This window comes from Xiphophorus maculatus, chromosome 2 (assembly GCF_002775205.1).
Source record: "Xiphophorus maculatus strain JP 163 A chromosome 2, X_maculatus-5.0-male, whole genome shotgun sequence".
Taxonomy (NCBI): Eukaryota; Metazoa; Chordata; class Actinopteri; order Cyprinodontiformes; family Poeciliidae; genus Xiphophorus; species Xiphophorus maculatus.
In genome coordinates, this window is record NC_036444.1 from 24,150,396 (window position 1) to 24,167,722 (window position 17,327).

At 40.1% G+C, this 17,327-nt stretch overlaps 1 protein-coding gene across 2 annotated transcripts in view; it reads right to left on the reverse strand.

Moving 5' to 3' along the window:
- Window positions 1–4,072: 4,072 nt before the first annotated feature.
- Window positions 4,073–17,327, reverse strand: part of LOC102224657 (calcium-dependent secretion activator 2) — a 147,636-nt gene continuing 134,381 nt past the window's right edge. For both annotated transcript variants that reach the window (XM_023347490.1, XM_023347483.1), the window contains 3 exons: window positions 16,876–16,983; window positions 9,896–10,000; window positions 4,073–6,386 (listed from right to left, as the gene is read on the reverse strand). In XM_023347490.1, the coding sequence (XP_023203258.1) occupies window positions 6,216–6,386; window positions 9,896–10,000; window positions 16,876–16,983 (384 nt within the window). In that variant the 3' untranslated portion in view covers window positions 4,073–6,215. The remainder of the gene's footprint in view (window positions 6,387–9,895; window positions 10,001–16,875; window positions 16,984–17,327) is intronic.

The window sequence follows — 17,327 nt, forward strand, 5'->3', positions numbered from 1 at the left end:
ATCTAGTGGTCAAAATTAAGCCTAATTTTACTGATTAAGATGCTAAACAGGTAAAGATATGTATTGTACGTCTAAATTCAAATTAACAAGGTGAACTTCATTTAGTACCTAATTGACATAATCAAAATCAAAAAAATTTGTCTTTAATAGTGAAATATGTAAGCTAGATAGATAAACTGAATCTGTTCTAGCAGGCTTTTGGTTAGATGTATCTCACAGCAGAAGACATCGGAGGGATCTGTCAAAAAGTGGGGAGAAATTCTGCCAAGTTCTTATGTCTGGGCTACTGGTATGGTGGCGAGAAGAAGAAAAAGCCAGCAGCGGTCTTCTGAATTTAGCAAAAACCTCAGAAGGGCAACATTAGAACTCTCCGAAAAATACGTTAGAAGTGTGTTAACAAGGACACAACAGGACATCATTCCAAATGGAATGTTTCAACAGGTTTGTCATCTTCACAGGCTTGAATTCTCAGTCAAGAACAGTCACACCAGAATAAATTCAAAAACAGATAAAACAAAGACTCTGTTAAACCTTGGATTTACATTCCTCAACAACTCCATCAAAACAGCTATTACAAATCCTGCATTCTATGTTTGTTCATGGTTACAACAGTCAGAGATTCAGAAATGTCACAGTACAAAATAAGACAGTCTGCCTCACACAAAATTACATTTCTGTACATTTACAACAAGTTATGATCAACAGCTCAAAAGGTAAAAAGCATCAGGTTCTTCTGAGGCTGGGATGAAATCAAGCAGACTGAATCTTATGGGTAAATGAAGACATTTGAACAATGAGAGACAACGAGAGCAATGAGAGTTGAATCTGTCCTTCCTCACCAGTGTTTCTCTTGAGCAACAGCATAATATCAAACTTATTCCAATTGACGTTGAAACAGAACTCATGAATACGCCTTTCAAAATTATTCGCATTATGTGACAGACTGAAGTGGAAGTAGACTGAGGAATTGTTTTGAAAAATTTTTATAGTAAAAACGTATAAAAACAAATGTGTCATGCATTCAGCCAACTTTATTCTTTAGAGAATATCAGAGACCAAGCATCACTATGGAGACCAGGTCATTCTACTCACCTGAATGTGTGCTTTTTTTTTCTTTTTTTTTTTGGCTATGATTCCATTTTGGATAGTCAAAGTAGTATATAGGTCAAAGTGTTTCTGTCACTCTACTCTTCAGCTTACAAGGTGAAATCTGAACCCAGTTAAATCTGGTACTATGTGGTACAGTAGCAACCTTTTAGCTTTTATAGTTAAGTTTTAAATATATCCAGTATAGCTTAAAGGAGCATTTTATTCATACACCATGTTCCAAATTATTATGCAAATGATATTTTCTCAGATTTTCTTAAATGCTCAATGCAAATGATGGTCAGTATAATTTTCAAGTCCTGAACTACACTGCCTGGCCAAAAACAAAGTCGCCACCAAAAAATGGTCACACTCTCTAATATTTTGTTGGACCACCTTTAGCTTTGATTACAGCCCGCATTCGCTGTGGCATTGTTTCAATAAGCTTCTGCAGTGTCACAAGATTTATTTCCATCCAGTGTTGCATTAATCTTTCACCAAGATCTTGTATTGATGATGGGAGAGTCTGACCACTGCACAAAGCCTTCTCTAGCACATCCCAAAGATTCTCAATGGGGTTAAGGTCTGGACTCTGTGGTGGCCAATCCATGTGTGAAAAAGATGTCTCATGCTCCCTGAACCACTCTTTCACAATGTGAGCCCCATGAATCCTGGCATTGTCATCTTGGAATATGCCCGTTCCATTTGGGAAGACAAAATCCATTGATGGAATAACCTGGTCATTCAATATATTCAGGTAGTCAGCTGACCTCATTCTTTGGGCACACAATGTTGCTGAACCTAGACCTGACCAACTGCAGCAACCCCAGATCATAGCACTGCCCCCACAGGCTTGTACAGTAGGCACTAGGCATGATGGGTGCATCACTTCACCTGCCTCTCTTCTTACCCTGATGCGCCCATCACTCTGGAACAGGGTCAATCTGGACTCATCAGACCACATGACCCTCTTCCATTCCTCCAGAGTCCAATCTTTATGCTCCCTAGCAAACTGAAGCCTTTTTTTCTGGTTAGCCTTACTGATTAGAGGTTTTCTTACGGCTACACAGCTGTTCAATCCCAACCCCTTGAGTTCCCTTCGCATTGTGCGTGTGGAAATGCTTTTGCGTTCACAATTAAACATACTCCTGAGTTCTGCTGTTGTTTTTCTTCGATTTGATTTGACCAAACGTTTAAGTAATCGCCGATCACGATCATTCAGGATTTTTTTCCGACCACATTTCTTCCTGGAAGACGATGGTTCCCCACCATCCTTCCAGTTTTTAATGATGCGTTGGACAGTTCTTAACCCAATTCTAGTAGTTTCTGCAATCTCCTTAGATGTTTTCTCTGCTTGATGCATGCCAATGATTTGACCCTTCTTAAACAGACTAACATCTTTTCCACGACCACAGGATGTGTCTTTTGCCATGGTTGTTTAAGAAATGAGGAGTTACTCATTGCTTCAGCTGGGGTTAAATAACTTGTTGCCAGCTGAAAGATAATTGCCTATGCAGTACTTATCCAACAGGAGGCTTGTACCTATTTGCTTAGTTAAATCCAGGTGGCAACTTTTTTTTTGGCCAGGCAGTGTATTACAGTATAAATCAAATTTTACTGAACAAAGCTCCCCATGAGAACAGTATTTTTTTTCAAAAATAAAAAACTCAAAATGCTCTGTTCCAAATTATTATGCACAGCAGATTTTCTAAACATTTTATGGATTATAATGAACTGCAAAAGGTCATTCTTTGAATGTACAGCATTGGTCACATGTACTAAAATCAAAAGCTATTTCAATCAAAAACATCTCAACAGACCGAGTTACATGTTAACATAGAACCCCTTCTTTGATATCACAGCACAATTCTTGATCCATTGAACTTGTGAGTTTGTGGAGTTTCTGCTTGAATTTCTTTGCAGGATGTCAGAATATCTTCCCAGAGCTGTTTTGATATGAACTGCATTAAACCCTCAGATCTTCTGCTTGAGGAAACTCCAAAGGTTCTCAATAGGGTTGAGGTCAGAGGTCAGCGGAGGATGGTGACCACACCATGAGTTTCTGCCCTTTTATGCCCATAGCAGCCAATGACACAGTGGCATTCCTTGCAGCATGAGATGGTGCATTGTCATGCATGAAGATGATTTTGCTACTGAAGGTACAGCTCTGCTTTTTGAACCATGAAAGAAAGTGATCAGTCAGAAAGTCCATCTACTTTGCTGAGGTCATTTTCACACCTTCATGGACTCTGAAGAGGCCGACCAGCTCTCTCTCTCTCTCTCTCTCTCTCCCCATGATTTCAGCCCAAAAAATGACTCCACCACCTCCTTGCTGACGTCACAGTCGTGTTGGGATGTGGTGGCCATCCACCACTAATCCACTACTGCGTCCATCTGGACCATCCAGGGTTGCACAGCAGTCATCAGTGAAGAAGTCTGTTTGAAAATGAATCTTCATGTACAGCTGGGCCCACTGTGACTGTTTCTGCTTGTGAGCTCTGGTTAGGGGAGGCTAATAGTAGGTTGATGCACCACAAGCCTCTGGAGGATCCTCCACCTTGAGGTTCCAGAGGCACCAGCAGCTTCAAATAACTGTTTGCTGCTTTGTAAGGGCATTTTAACAGCTGCTCTCTTAATCCGATGAATTTATCTAACAGAAACCTTCCTCATTCTGCCTTTATCTGTACAAACCCATCTTTGTTCTGAATCAGCCACAAATCTCTTCACAGTACGATAACGCTTCAGTTTTCGTTAAATATCTAATGTTTTCATACTTTGTCATACGGCACTACACTATCTGATGATTTTCATCAGCAGAGAGATCCTTTCTCTTTCTCATATTGCTTGAAACCTGTGGCCTGCTTAATAATGTGGAACATCCTTCTTAAGTAGATTTCCTTTAATTGAGCTCAGCAGACAAACTAATCAACCAGCTCTCTGAAATTAATTATAGTGATTGAAAGAGCCCTGACACACAATACCATCTATAAATTTAATAGCACAACAAAAAATGTAATCTTTATGACACTTAAATCCAATTTGCATAATAATTTGGAACACTGTGTATGGTCGTCACAAAACCTGCACTACCTATAACCAGAGGCACATTTACAGCAGACAGCATTGTTCACAGCAGCTGTTTGTGTCAGCATGAGCCCCTTAGTCCGACCATCACCCTGCTATAAACAAGTAACCATGAACTCCCTTAATGGATCATTTTGTCATTCACATCATTAAAGCACACCATTAAGATCAAAAGCTGTGTGTGTTTACACAACATGCTGCTCGGCCAGCAGAAAAAAATGCGTGTCCCTCAAATAATCTTGGGAGAATTAAGCTGAGTTCACTGCTACAGCAAGACGGCAAAGTACACTCAGTGCTTTAAATATAGGACAAAGTGTTATATAACAACCTCAAGATGTTATTATCTGCAATAGATTCCACTGATCAACTTATTTCTCTGATTAGACAGAAACAGGAGGGCCATCATATGTCTCTGTTCTGGATGTGCCCACAAATGGTTGCTACTTTATTTGTTTTGCATCATATCACTACATCACAGTCATCATCCAGCCTCATCCCTTCCTCACAGCTCATAGATGTTATATGGCTTTGTGACTAACCCAAAATGGAAAAGGAGCACAATACAGGAGAGAGTAAGAAGGTCATGCCAATCCAATAACACAAATTAAAAGCAAGTAACATTTAAATATGATCTGCCAAGTTCTGGATAGGTGCATTAACTGAAAATATGAAACTAAGGTGCTGATTTGGTTCTGTTTGTGGTGCTAGTTCCTGTAACTGACTGAGCCTTGGGCTAAAGAAAATGGATATGATTGGAATCATGAAACTAGTTCATTTCTAATCTCAGAGTTCTAACGCCGAGTTGTGAGTGAAGAGAAAATGACATTTTAGCTATAGTCTTGCTCCCCATTTATTTAAGCTTAGGGGAAAGCAACGCAACTTAAACAAATACCTGAAATAGTTTAAGCACTTCATACTTTGTTAGGTTCAGCCCAAAAAGTAAAAGAAAGTATGTTTTGCAAAAAAGTAAGGAAATGTATGTTTTGTCAAAAACAATTCTTTGTTCTAACAATGATTCTTTGTAATAAATTTTATAGTTCTGGAAAGACTGTTTATTTCCCTTTAAATTATGACACATTTGTGGGGACAATTCAATTATTGGTTGAACTGCAAGGATAGTGAAAAACTTGCCTCAGCCAGTGCCAAACAGCTCATTATGCTAGTAACTCCTGTTTGGTATCCTTGATGACTGACGTTTGGTGAAAAAGTCTTTTTGGTCAATCTATCAGTTTATTTCTTTAGCTAACAGGTTATCAACAGTGCATGAGATAAATGTATAGTGGCCTGGTACCCTGACCTCAGGTTAATCACCTGCTTGGTCACAGACATTCTGCAGAAGAATTTATCACTGATCTCAGATTGAGGTTAGGACTGCCTCCACACCCACAATCCAGAGGCTGCCTCTGGTGAAGTCGCTGTGAGGGTCAGAGGTCACTCCCTAATAGTAAAGGTGGCTAATCTCATCCTCATATTGCTCTACAGTTTAACTCCAACGATGCAGGGCCTTTGTTCTCCTGTGATAGACATCCTGTCCCACAGCATCACACTACCTCCACCAAAAGCATGTGCAAAGAATATTGGACAATCTTTAATGCAAATTCTAGATGAATTTTTCTGACAAAAGTGGCAGCTCTTTAGGGAAATAAACAGATTGCACCAGTATAAAATAAACTGATCAGAAGCATTGCCACAACTGGAAAAATGAATAAACACAAATTCAATTCTTTTCTGTGCCAAGTTTGGTTAGTCAAAATATTCAATGGAAAATGGACTCTTCAGAGTTCACGGTCTTGACATAGTGTAAGTATTTTTAAGAATTACATGAATATCTACAGTATTTTCCCTTAATAATATTCAAAACAAGCAGATCAACATTAGAAAGTTGACACATTGGCAAATAAAATAGTACATATACTTTTTCACTTACAGGATTAATTTTGTAAATTCATTCCACGTATTTCCTGATATGCCAAGTTTGGTGTGAGCGACTAAGTGTAAAACAAAGTAGTGACATGTCAGAGAGGCTTCTGGAGGTGTGTCTGGGTTTAGCTGTCCTCTTCATCGCTGTCTCTCATGCTGATGCCCTGCAGGCCACTGCCTGCCTTGACTGCTGCTGTGGCCTCCTCCACTGTCAACCGGTTGTAGACGGTCTCGTAGTTCTTGTTGTTGAGCGTGCCATCCAGCACACCCTGCAGCCTGAAGTCACGGTAGGTCTTCTGATGAGGCACAAGAAAGAAAGATGGGTAAATAGGTAAAGGGAAGAAATAAGAGAGCATGTGAGGAATGTAGAGAGCAGGAGGAGGCAGTTGCTATTCACTGTGTGAAAGGACAAAAGCTGGAAGATGGAGGCTGAAGGACGTTCAGAGGCTTTTTTGTGTGTTAAACCAGGAAGGCAGAGTGAAGTGTCTCAGGGATTTTTACTTTCAGTGGGGAGCTATTATCATTCCGAGTCTCATTGGTTTCTACTTAAACTAACAAACTATAAAAAGACAAAAAGCATTTCAGCGGTTTTCGCTTTCATCTCTCGCGCCTCTTCTCACAGCTGCTTTCAAGGACTTCAGTGCGACTTCATTTGCGTAATTTTTTTTCTCACTCCATTGTCAGTTGTGACTTTTTTTTCTATGAATCGCTCAAAAGGAAGAGCCACTATTTAGTCACACAAAGATTTAGGGTTTGAACATCTTGGTCTGCTGAGGCTCCTTCACGTTTTCCCTCCGCTGTCCTCAAGCTGCAGACAAATCTTGGATAATCTGTGTGAGGTCCAATTTTCAGCAAGGTCCTCTTCAGTCCACTGTTGAAGCTCTGATTAGTCAATTTTATGAGTATTGTGTATTTCCGTAAGAAAGTACACGACAAAAACCAAACACAATGAATAAACAAAAAGGAAAAATTAAGAGTGGTGATAAGCCTTTCAGTGATTTATAAACTAGCACAAGTATATAAAATATCCACTGGCTTCTTGACAACAGGAAGCCAGTGGATATTAAGCAGGCTGGGATCCAGGATTGAACCTTGAGGTACCCCACATGTGACTTTTGTCTGATAAGAAGTTATATATTGACTCAAAGAAATCCTGTTCTTTATGTAAGATTCAAACCAGCTGAGTTCTGGTCCGGAAAGTCTGACCCTAACTCTCCAATAATAAGTCATGGTGAATAGTGTCAAAAGCTGCACTGAGGTCCAACAGAACCAGCACTGTGGTTCTTCCACAGTCCTGGTTCTGTGAATCCCATTGAACACTTTGACGAGGGCAGTGGTAACCATGGAAACCGGACTGGAAGATGTCAAAGTGGTTGCTCATTGTTTAGAAGCTGTTTAAATGTTGGAACCCTTGTCAAGGTTGTTCCTTTTTATCAATGGTTTGATAACTGCTGTTTTTAAATCCTGGGGGGGAAAAAACCTGATGAGAGCAAAGAGTTTATTATCTGAATCAGACGAGACAGGAAAACCTTTATTAAGAAAAGCTGTGGGTAGGATATCCAAGCAGCAGGGGGGGAGCTTTACTGATGGTTGAGTTGGTGGAATTGTATCATTTTCTAAACATTTTTTATGATTGCACAAAACATTGCTACTGTATTTAATGTTGAACTAAAAGTTTCTCTGTAAAGAAGTTGGCAAATTTACTGCTGGTCCTGTTAGAGTGGAGTCCAGCTGCTACTGTCATAGGAGGGTTTGTTAACCTGAAAATTGTGGTAAACAAAGCTCAAGCATCATTGATGTTTTAGTTTATGATTTCAAAAGAACGTTTCCCTTTAAAGAGTTGAATGATAGCTTTGTAGTATCTCTTTGTAGATTTCATTATGACGATGGAATCGAATTTTACACCATTTATGTTTGGCCCTTTGACAGAGGCTCCTTTCACATCTCACTAGTGGAGCAGCTCTCCACAGAGGCTTGGTCCCACCACACATGATCTTTGTTTTAACAGAAGCAACTATCTCAATTATCTGAGAATTTAGAATTGAAATGATCAACCAACTCATCTACTGGGTGTAAAGGGAGGTGGAACAGTAAACCTGAATAAAAGTTTTAGCTGTGTTATCCTTATGGCTGGTAATGACATCTCTCTGCCTATGTGAGTCAACAGAAATGGTGCTTTCAAAGATAATAGAAAAATGATCAGAGTGGGCAACATCACTTACAGAGATCTTGGAAGTATTTATGCCCTTACTAATAATCATGTCCAGAGTGTGTCCTTGATTATGTGCTGCATGTTCAACATGTTGAATGGAATTATATTGGAAGAACTTTCCTGAGATCAGCCATCAGACAGAACAGCATATGCTTAATTTGTGCTTTATTTACATGGATTTAAAATACTTGGATGGTAGACAAGAATGGATTGTACAGAAACCTACGTTATAAAGCAGAACCATCATCAATAAAATAATCTACATGATTGTTGCTAATGTGCACCATTATATCTATTCTATGTAATACATTCAGTCATAACGTAACAGTTTCTACATAATTTGGGATTTGCTAAGCAGAACAAAAAACACAACTCATCTACTTTTTTTATTTAACTAAAAAAATTCAGGCTTTGGCTAGTTAGAAGGTACTAGATCAGGAGTCAGCAGTCATCGAGTGTCACTGTCCTGCAGTGACACTCGAGGAGTGTTGCAGGGATGCAACACTTGGATGCATCCCTGCTCCAACACACCTAAATCAAATGGCTGAATAAAATTTCATCAAGTTCTGCAAACTTTAAAAATTCATTTGATTCAGTTCTTTGTGGAGTAGTGGTGCATCCAAATGTTGCAGGAGCGTGGCACTCGAAAACTGGAGGTGAAGATCTCCAGTCAATGTCAAAAATCATGACACATTTTCTTAGTCTGTAAGTTGCCATTGCACTGCATTACACAGTGTAATGGCAACTGTCAGTAGCTTGCAGTCTGTATTTTACTTGGCGTTTTATGTGAAATGAAATGTGTTAACTCCAAGATATTGTCCAGAACAATGGCATGATGAAAAGGCATGGCAAGGGAAAAATCATTTGGTGGTCTACCCATCCCACTTTAATCGTGTCGTAACCATGAGAACCAGCTTGCTGATTTTTCTCTCTGACCATTGCAGTAAAGGTGAAATAACATGAACGTTGTTTTTAACTTACTTGAATGAGGACATTGTCAGCTGCTATATTTAAATAGAATCAGGAATTTCTTAAGGAGGAGTGCCCACCCTGCAGTTGTCTGAAAGCTGCTGCTAACCCCTTACACAAACATTCTCTAAAATAGACACTTTCAGTCAAAACTGCATTCATTTTCAGCAGCTTTGCAGATAATTTGCATATACATATTAAATAAAGTCTATGTGAGGAAAAAGAAGTGGGGATAAATAACCTACGGAACAATGGGGTCATCTAAATTTGAACTTATGTAAAAAGTCATAACTGACCATCTTTAATGACTTCATTTTATTTAAAAAAAAAAACCTGATAAATGAATGAGAACTAGTTCATGACAGAAGTGTGACTTTCAGCTCAGACATAAACATGTTTTAACCTCTGTGAGCTGAACTAGTTCTCTAGACCCACTGCACTGTGTAATTGAAGTTGTTGTTTTTTCTAAGAAGATGTAAACCCACTTTGGTCTTGGAGCCTCTTGGATTAGCTACTAGCTCAGGCCTATTGGAAAAGTTAAAAAAATAATATTTAAATGAAGACAGAAGTATACATGCAGAGATTGTCTGCACAGTTTGCTCTAATTTATAAGACTTTGTTTACCTTCACAATCTTGATGAGTACTTTCAGCTGGTAGATGTGGAGCTGCAGGTCCAGTCTGTCAGTCAGCCACACACACACAGTTCTCATGGAGCTTGTGTACCATTGCTGTAAGAGGCAGAAAAGGCACAATGAAGAGGACAAGTTTGTTTATGTGAAAGATAACAGAACTGGGGGGAAAGCATCAAAAAGCTTGTTCAGTATGAAACTTCACATTTCTGCTAAAAACTTGTTAACTAAAAAAATTGGAAGGTACTAGATCAGGAGTCTAGTTGCTCGTGAAGTCAGGTCACTACAAGCAAGCAGTCCAAGGTGGGTCTATGAAGCTGCACTGTTCCTTTTACAGGCTCCACTATCAGATAAAAACTATACTACATCGTGTAAATGCAGTCACAGCTGCTCAGTCCCTCAAGGACACTCTATCTGTTTGCCATTAGAGGGACTGATAGCCGTTTACTCGCTGACATCTTCCTTCAGTCCTGCAGACAACACTAAAACACAAGGTCAACAAATCTGCAGCATTAAGCAAGAAAAGTCAAAGAGGGGAAAACATTCCCTTATTCAAAGACTGCCAATTTAATGAAACTGGTGAATACTGCATGTCAAGGGAAGAGTTCAGGGCTTCGCTTTAAACTTCAAAAAGACAGAGGAGAAAAAGAAGCAAATCAGACCCATAATTCATTTGAAGCATTTAAATGTGCACATTACGTGGCTTTATTCAGATACCAGCTGAAAGACAGAAAGCAGAGAAAAATCACTGTGACACATTAATGACCTGTAAATATTCAGATCTACCTTGCAATCCAGCTGGACGAATCTGGATATTACTATCAAACTAATAATGACAAATTCTGTAATTACCTTGCAATTTAAGAGAACAAAAAATAACAGAAAGTTCATTTCATGCACTTGACAAAAGTCGGAGCATGTCCACAAACATTTAAGGGTTTCATAAATATTTAATTCCATGTGCTGTCTGAGCAACCTCTGTTCTCCTCCAGGATGCCACCAAATTATACTCAAGCTAAAAAGCAGTTTTCTCTCAGTCTAGGCAGCAGAAAACATGCTAATTCACAAATTAAAGTTCAAGATCACAAACATTCTCTAAGTTGATTTCTTTCCCTTCCTGAATTAGTTCAGATTTCTGCTTTCTAAAGAACCTTCAGAGTTCATAATGTTGGGTTTTTTTACTAGCACCAAAACTTACCAATAAATTCTGAGTTTCAAACTTTGTTTTGTAGGTGTTTTAGCTAAACTGAGGTATTAAGCAAACCAGTCACCATAAGAAGAACTGGGATGAATTAAAGAAATATTGATTTGCTTTGCTGATCATTGCATAGTTTACACATGTGTGCTACTGACTAATTTGCCAGTACCTTGAGTGACAAACGTCAAATAAGCAGAATCAATGTGAACTGGAAGACAAAAAAGCTACAGGTCAGTCCATCAGCTGCAAAGTTCTATCTTTGTGATAGGTTGCTAGTGTTAATATGAATGTCTTATAAACATACTATTAAAAAAAATAGAAAAAGAAAGAGAACTAACATCCAAAGAGCAGAGCAGGGGAAACCCATGAGAACCACCCCAGTTGTGCCAGGAAAAACTGCACCCCACGCCACCAGAAAAAAGTCCTGGGGGAACCAGCCAAGCTAGCCCCTTTTTTGGATACACCAGTGGGCAGAGGCACCAGCCACTGGCCAGGGGTATAGGCAGCAGGCCTCACCTTTGGTGGAGGCATGAGAAGATGAAAAAACATTTACACGGTCGAAATGAGCCAGGAAACCAGAGCTGGACTAGAATAAAGCAGTCTCAACCCCTCAAACAACTTCAATCACAATTCCATGAAATTCCCATCCCAATGAATCTCCACATGGGTTCTCCCAAAGGGCCACCCTCAAATAGTACACAAATATCAAACACATGCCCCCGAACACAAATGCAATGACTCTTCTCTCCACCGGGGCACCCACCCAACAGGAGAGGTCCCCCACCCAAAAGCTAGCTCTGCCCACAGGCCCCACTCAACATGGCCTGTGTTTCCATGGTGGAGCAGCTGTATCAAAGCCAAACATCACCAAGAGCAATACAAAGGATCGGATGCAGTGGTGTAAAGTACGCCGCCGCTGCACTCTAGAGCAGAGGAGGCGTTCTCTGGAGTGAACGCCTCCAGAGATTGCAGATTCTACATCTGCAATCTAATGCACGAGCAAATACCTTTGGCAGTATAGTGTATGTTCCAGGTATCTGAGTTCTTTACACTTTCAACTTGGGAAGTTTATCATAGCATTGTGTTGTAGGATGTCAGAGTTGTTCCAGATGGGTATACGTCTGAAGATGGGTATGGATGGGATGGAAAGGGTCTGCAACAGTACTCAGGTAGGCTGTTATGTTTATACAATGCTCAACTAGTACTAAGTGCCCCGAAGTATGGTACGGAAATATCACTACCCCATTACACCAGTACCACCAACCTTTGAGAGTTGTAGTCTCAGTTTCCTGTCGATAGCTGACATGAGTGGTATCAGGTAGTTTTCTGCTGCTAGTTGAGTACTTTCAGCTGGTAAATGTGTATGTTGTCTGCTTCACAAACCCCATACCCCCCAGAAGAAGTAACATCATGGTGACACAGCTTAGTAAACACAGCAATCATGGCAGAGAGGAACGACTATTACAAGTTCACGAGTTCAGAGGACGAAATAATAATTGGCTGAAAAATCTCAATTTAGCAGGTCATCAAAAAAAAAAAAAAAAGAACGGAAGACATCAGTGAGCCACTCTCATCAGGCCAGACATGATCTGAGGGAGTTTAATATTTCAGTATTAAACTCCCCCAGTTTAAATGTTCAAGACTTCTTCTTTTGTGAAATATTCATACCTGCCAGTATAGCACCATAACCCTAAGTCAGTACAATCATGACTCAGTCCATTGAATTGTGTTATTGGTTGAATTATTTCTAATAGGTATAACTTATAATCAGTTGTTACTGATCCATATGTGTGTGTGGAAGGGAGGGGTAACGTACACAAGTAAACAATTATCCTTAATGCGCAGTGTGTGTTTATTCTACACATCTTTCATGGTCCTACCCTGGCTTTTCTGCAATCATCAATGAAGAAAAAGGAGAGGCTGTAAATGAATTTGATTGACTCGCTGAGAGGCCCATAAACAGGACAATTCCACACTCAAAACACTCCTGTTGAGGTGCCTGATGCTGCTGTCAAACGTTACATTTGCTTCTATTGTTACACACAAGATGCACGAGTGAGTATGCGTGCGTGGGCGTGATGGGGTGTGTGTGTGTGTTGCATTCATACTGAAGGACTTAGCTTAGACACTTCAAGGCCCTGCTGTCACCTCCTCCTCGGTGCATGACTGGGCGCTTCTGAGCTCCATTAGACTCATTCTCCTCTATCCCCTTCCCTCAAATGCAGACACACACACACACATGCCCACCCCCGCACACGCACGCACACGCATGCACATACATCAGCACAGTGCAGCTTGAGGCTCACTCTGAACCCTCAGAGGAGCCAACGGGTGGCAGAAATCCATCGCTCTGCTTCGTGCTGCTAATGTGTACCAAGTCCTGAACTGCCATGCCTAAATCACTGCATTCACTCCAACGGGGAGCTGAGGCGTGTTAGGAAACTGCCTGCTAGAATATTCTTACAAATCTGAATCTTGCAGGTGGAAGCAGCCAGTGAATACAGCAGACAGCATGGGACAGAGAGATGGGAGATGGATGGATAGGATGAGGTGTAAAAGGGTTTTTGGCTCCAGCAGAGCGAGCCAAATGCTCTCAGTGTTCCTAAGTGATAAACAGGTCAATAGAAGCAGACACTGTTTTCAGTATCACGGAGACCTCCTGCTGCTCTGAGAGTGAAGAATCAAACAGTAAAAACACCTGACTGTCAGTTGCTTTAGAGAATTTTCTCAAGAACACCTAAATATTATGAAATCACACTGCCAATTATATAAAACAACCGGATCTGGTGGTGAGTGGATATAAACCGTGTGTATGAATGTAGAGTGTGAGGCTTGATTTGCTCCTGAATCCTGACAGGTCAGGTTTCATTGTTGAATGAAACCCGAAGTCACATAACGCCTTGCAAAATAATGTATTTGAATGCACTGAGCTCTCACATTTTGTCACACAATAAGTACAATAAGAACAAATGTAAATGATTATACTGGGATTTTTGTGATAAACCAAAACAAAGAAGAGTGGAAGATACAAGTTGTTTTAACTTGCCAATCAATTGCATTTAGTCACATTTCATATCACACCACTAAATAAAGTTCAGAGCAACCAATTACCTCCACACGTCACATTTGTAGTCAATATATTTCAACAATGAAATGATTCTCAGTCACAATGCAGCTGGATGGACCTCCACCAGGACTGACAGCATGGACAACCAGACCAGTAATCTCTTCTGAAGCAGTCAAGGTGAGTGTGATAAATGGAAGAGGGACAAGAAGAAATCCTGTTGCAGTTTGCCGAGTAGAAAACAGAGCAAACGTGGAAAAAGATGCTCTACTCAGAATAGACCAAAATGAAATATTTTGGCCTACAAACAAACCACAGCATCATTTTGTGAGAATGATTTCCTTTAGCTGGGACAGAGAAGCAGGTCGAAGTTAATGTGAGGGTGGATGGATGGAGATAATTAATCCTGGAGCAGAAGAGCTGAGGGGGTTCAGCTTCCAGCAGAAGAACCAGATAAACATCCAGCCAGTGGATGGATTAAGTCAAAGCAGATTCATGTTAGAGACGGTCACATCTGGAGCCATTCAAGTATAATGCAGAAATGATCTCTTCTGGAATCATGATGAAATAAGATGATTGAACACAGATTACACAAGACAGTCCATAGAATACAGATCTTTGCTAGATGTGTTGGGTATCTAGAGAATCATCATGCAGCTACAGCTGCAGCTCAGCAGGTGAACTGAAACATCACTCAGTTCAGAGCTGGCTTCAATTTTATCCTGATGAACTTTTGGGAACTTGGTCTTTGCTCTCAAGCGGCTGGTTGAGAGTTACAGAAGAGTGAAACAGAGTTTTCACTTTTCCTGACTTCCTACGTTTTTCACAATATCACACCAATTTAATTCTTAGTAAAAGACAACAAAAGTAAACACAAAATGAAGTGTTTGTCTAAAGCATAATAGTAATTTATCACTCATGGGTTCACTGTCTGTAGCCACATTCAGGCCTGATTACTGGCACTCCTGTTCTCAGTCAAGACATCACTTACTCAGGACCTGCCTGACAAACTGAAGGACACCAAACGATCCTCAAAAGTTAGACATTATGCTGACCTTCGAAGAAATTCAGGAACAAAGGAGAGAAAGTAACTGAGACCTATGCAGAAAGGATTACAAAGCTGTTTTCTAGCTTAGGGACTAGAGTGAGCCACAGTGAGAGCCGTTATCCACACATGGTGGAGACATGGAACAATGGTGAAGCTTCCCAGGAGTGGACAACCGACCAACATCACACCGAGAAAGACAGCACAATGTCATCCAAGAACTGTAGGCCTCACTTCCCTCAAGTAAGGTCATGCCTGAGGGCACCGTAAAACAGAGACAGGGATCAAAAAGGACATGCATAGCAGAGTTCCAAGGTGAAAACCACAGCTAAGCAAAAAGAACATAAACACTGGACTTAGTTTTTTCAAAACTCATCTTGATGATCCCCAACACTTTAGGAAAACATTGTGTGGACTGATGAGAGAGAAGTTGAACTCTTTAGATAGTGTGTATTCTGTTACATCTGGTGTAAAAGTAACACCACATTTCAGAAAAAGATCATCATACCAACAGGAAAACATGATGGTGGCAGTGTGATGGCAGTGGCCATGTGTCTGGGGCTGTTTTGCTACTTCAGGACCAGGAAGACTTGCTGTGCTAAATAGAACCATGACTGCTGCTGTTGACCAAAACATCCTGATGGAGAACGTCCACCAATCTGTTGGTGACATCAACCTGAAACCAACTTAGGTTTTGCAGCAGGGCAGTGATCAAGAACACAACAGCAAATCCATCTCTGATTGGCTGAAATACAAAGACTTTGAAGTGGCCTAGTCAAACTCCTGACCTGAATCCTGTCGAGATGCTGTGGCATGACCTTAAAAAGGTCGTTCATGCTGGAAACCCTCCAATGTGGCTGAATTAGAAAACTTTACTGTAAAGATGTTTGGAAAAGACTCGCTGCACAATGTCACAAACGTTTGGTTGCAGTTGTTGCTGCTAAAAGTTGCTCAACCAGTTATCAGGTTTAGGGGCCGGTCACTTTTTCACACAGGTCCATGCAGGTTTGTATTATTAGTATCATCCTTCATAATAAATACCTTCATTTATAAACTGCATTTTGTGCTTATTTTTGTTGTCATTGATTAATATTTAAACTGTTTTAAGGAAGAGGTCAAGCACTTCTTCACCCCACTGTATTTGATGTGAGACTGGATATGGTGAGGTCAATCCCAATGCCTGCCTGAGTGGGAGATCTGACTCAGATAGGCATCTGATTTCCCAGCATGGAGTCATATATGTTGTCTTGAATTCTTTAGCTTTGGTTTAGGAAAATTAGGCGTAAGCTTTATCATGTTTAAGATGATCCCTACATTTTTCTTATTAGGTGAAATATTCCTGTTGCTCAGCTAACAAACTGAACAAATAAAAATTATGTACCATGATAAAAAACTAGTAGCGTTCTTCATTCTATGGAAAAATGTTTCAGTGCTTCCTTTCTTCTCTCTTCTTGTGTATGAAACACTGCACTGTCCTTTTTTAAATAAAAGAACAAAATCCCAGATCTTAGTTGTTTATGTTCGTTAATTAAATCCAAAAGGAATATTGTAACCAATACAACAACAACAGGACGTAAGACAAAAAGAATGGTTCAAAATATTTTTGTTTTAAAACAAAACACAATCAGAATACATTAGATTATTTTTCTGTAATGCTAAGAACTCACATCAAAGACCTTCTCGATGAAGACCTCGTCGTTGATATGATCTCGAAGGATGTCCTGGTTCTGCCGAACAAAGATAATGTAGGTTTCCGCCAGATCCATTCCTGGATTCTGGAGAGCAGAGAAAAATTAGAAGTCTTATCAGAAATTCACAGCAACAACTAGTGTAATAATGTTTGATGCAGTTGGGCTATTACATTAATCCATAATGACTTGCACACTCAATGTGAGCCAGTAAGCTTAGAAATTAGAGAGAAGTTTGTCAAACATGCAGCAATGAAAACAGAGAAAACTGCCAGCACAGCTTTACGCAGCACATGGTGAGGCCATGTGTTGGTCTTTAGACTTAAACATGGCCACCAACAGAATCTTCCAGTCATATGGTCATTCACAATGTCTCTGTCAATGCAGATGGTTTTAATGTTAAAACGATGTGTTCAAATGGTGGGTGAACT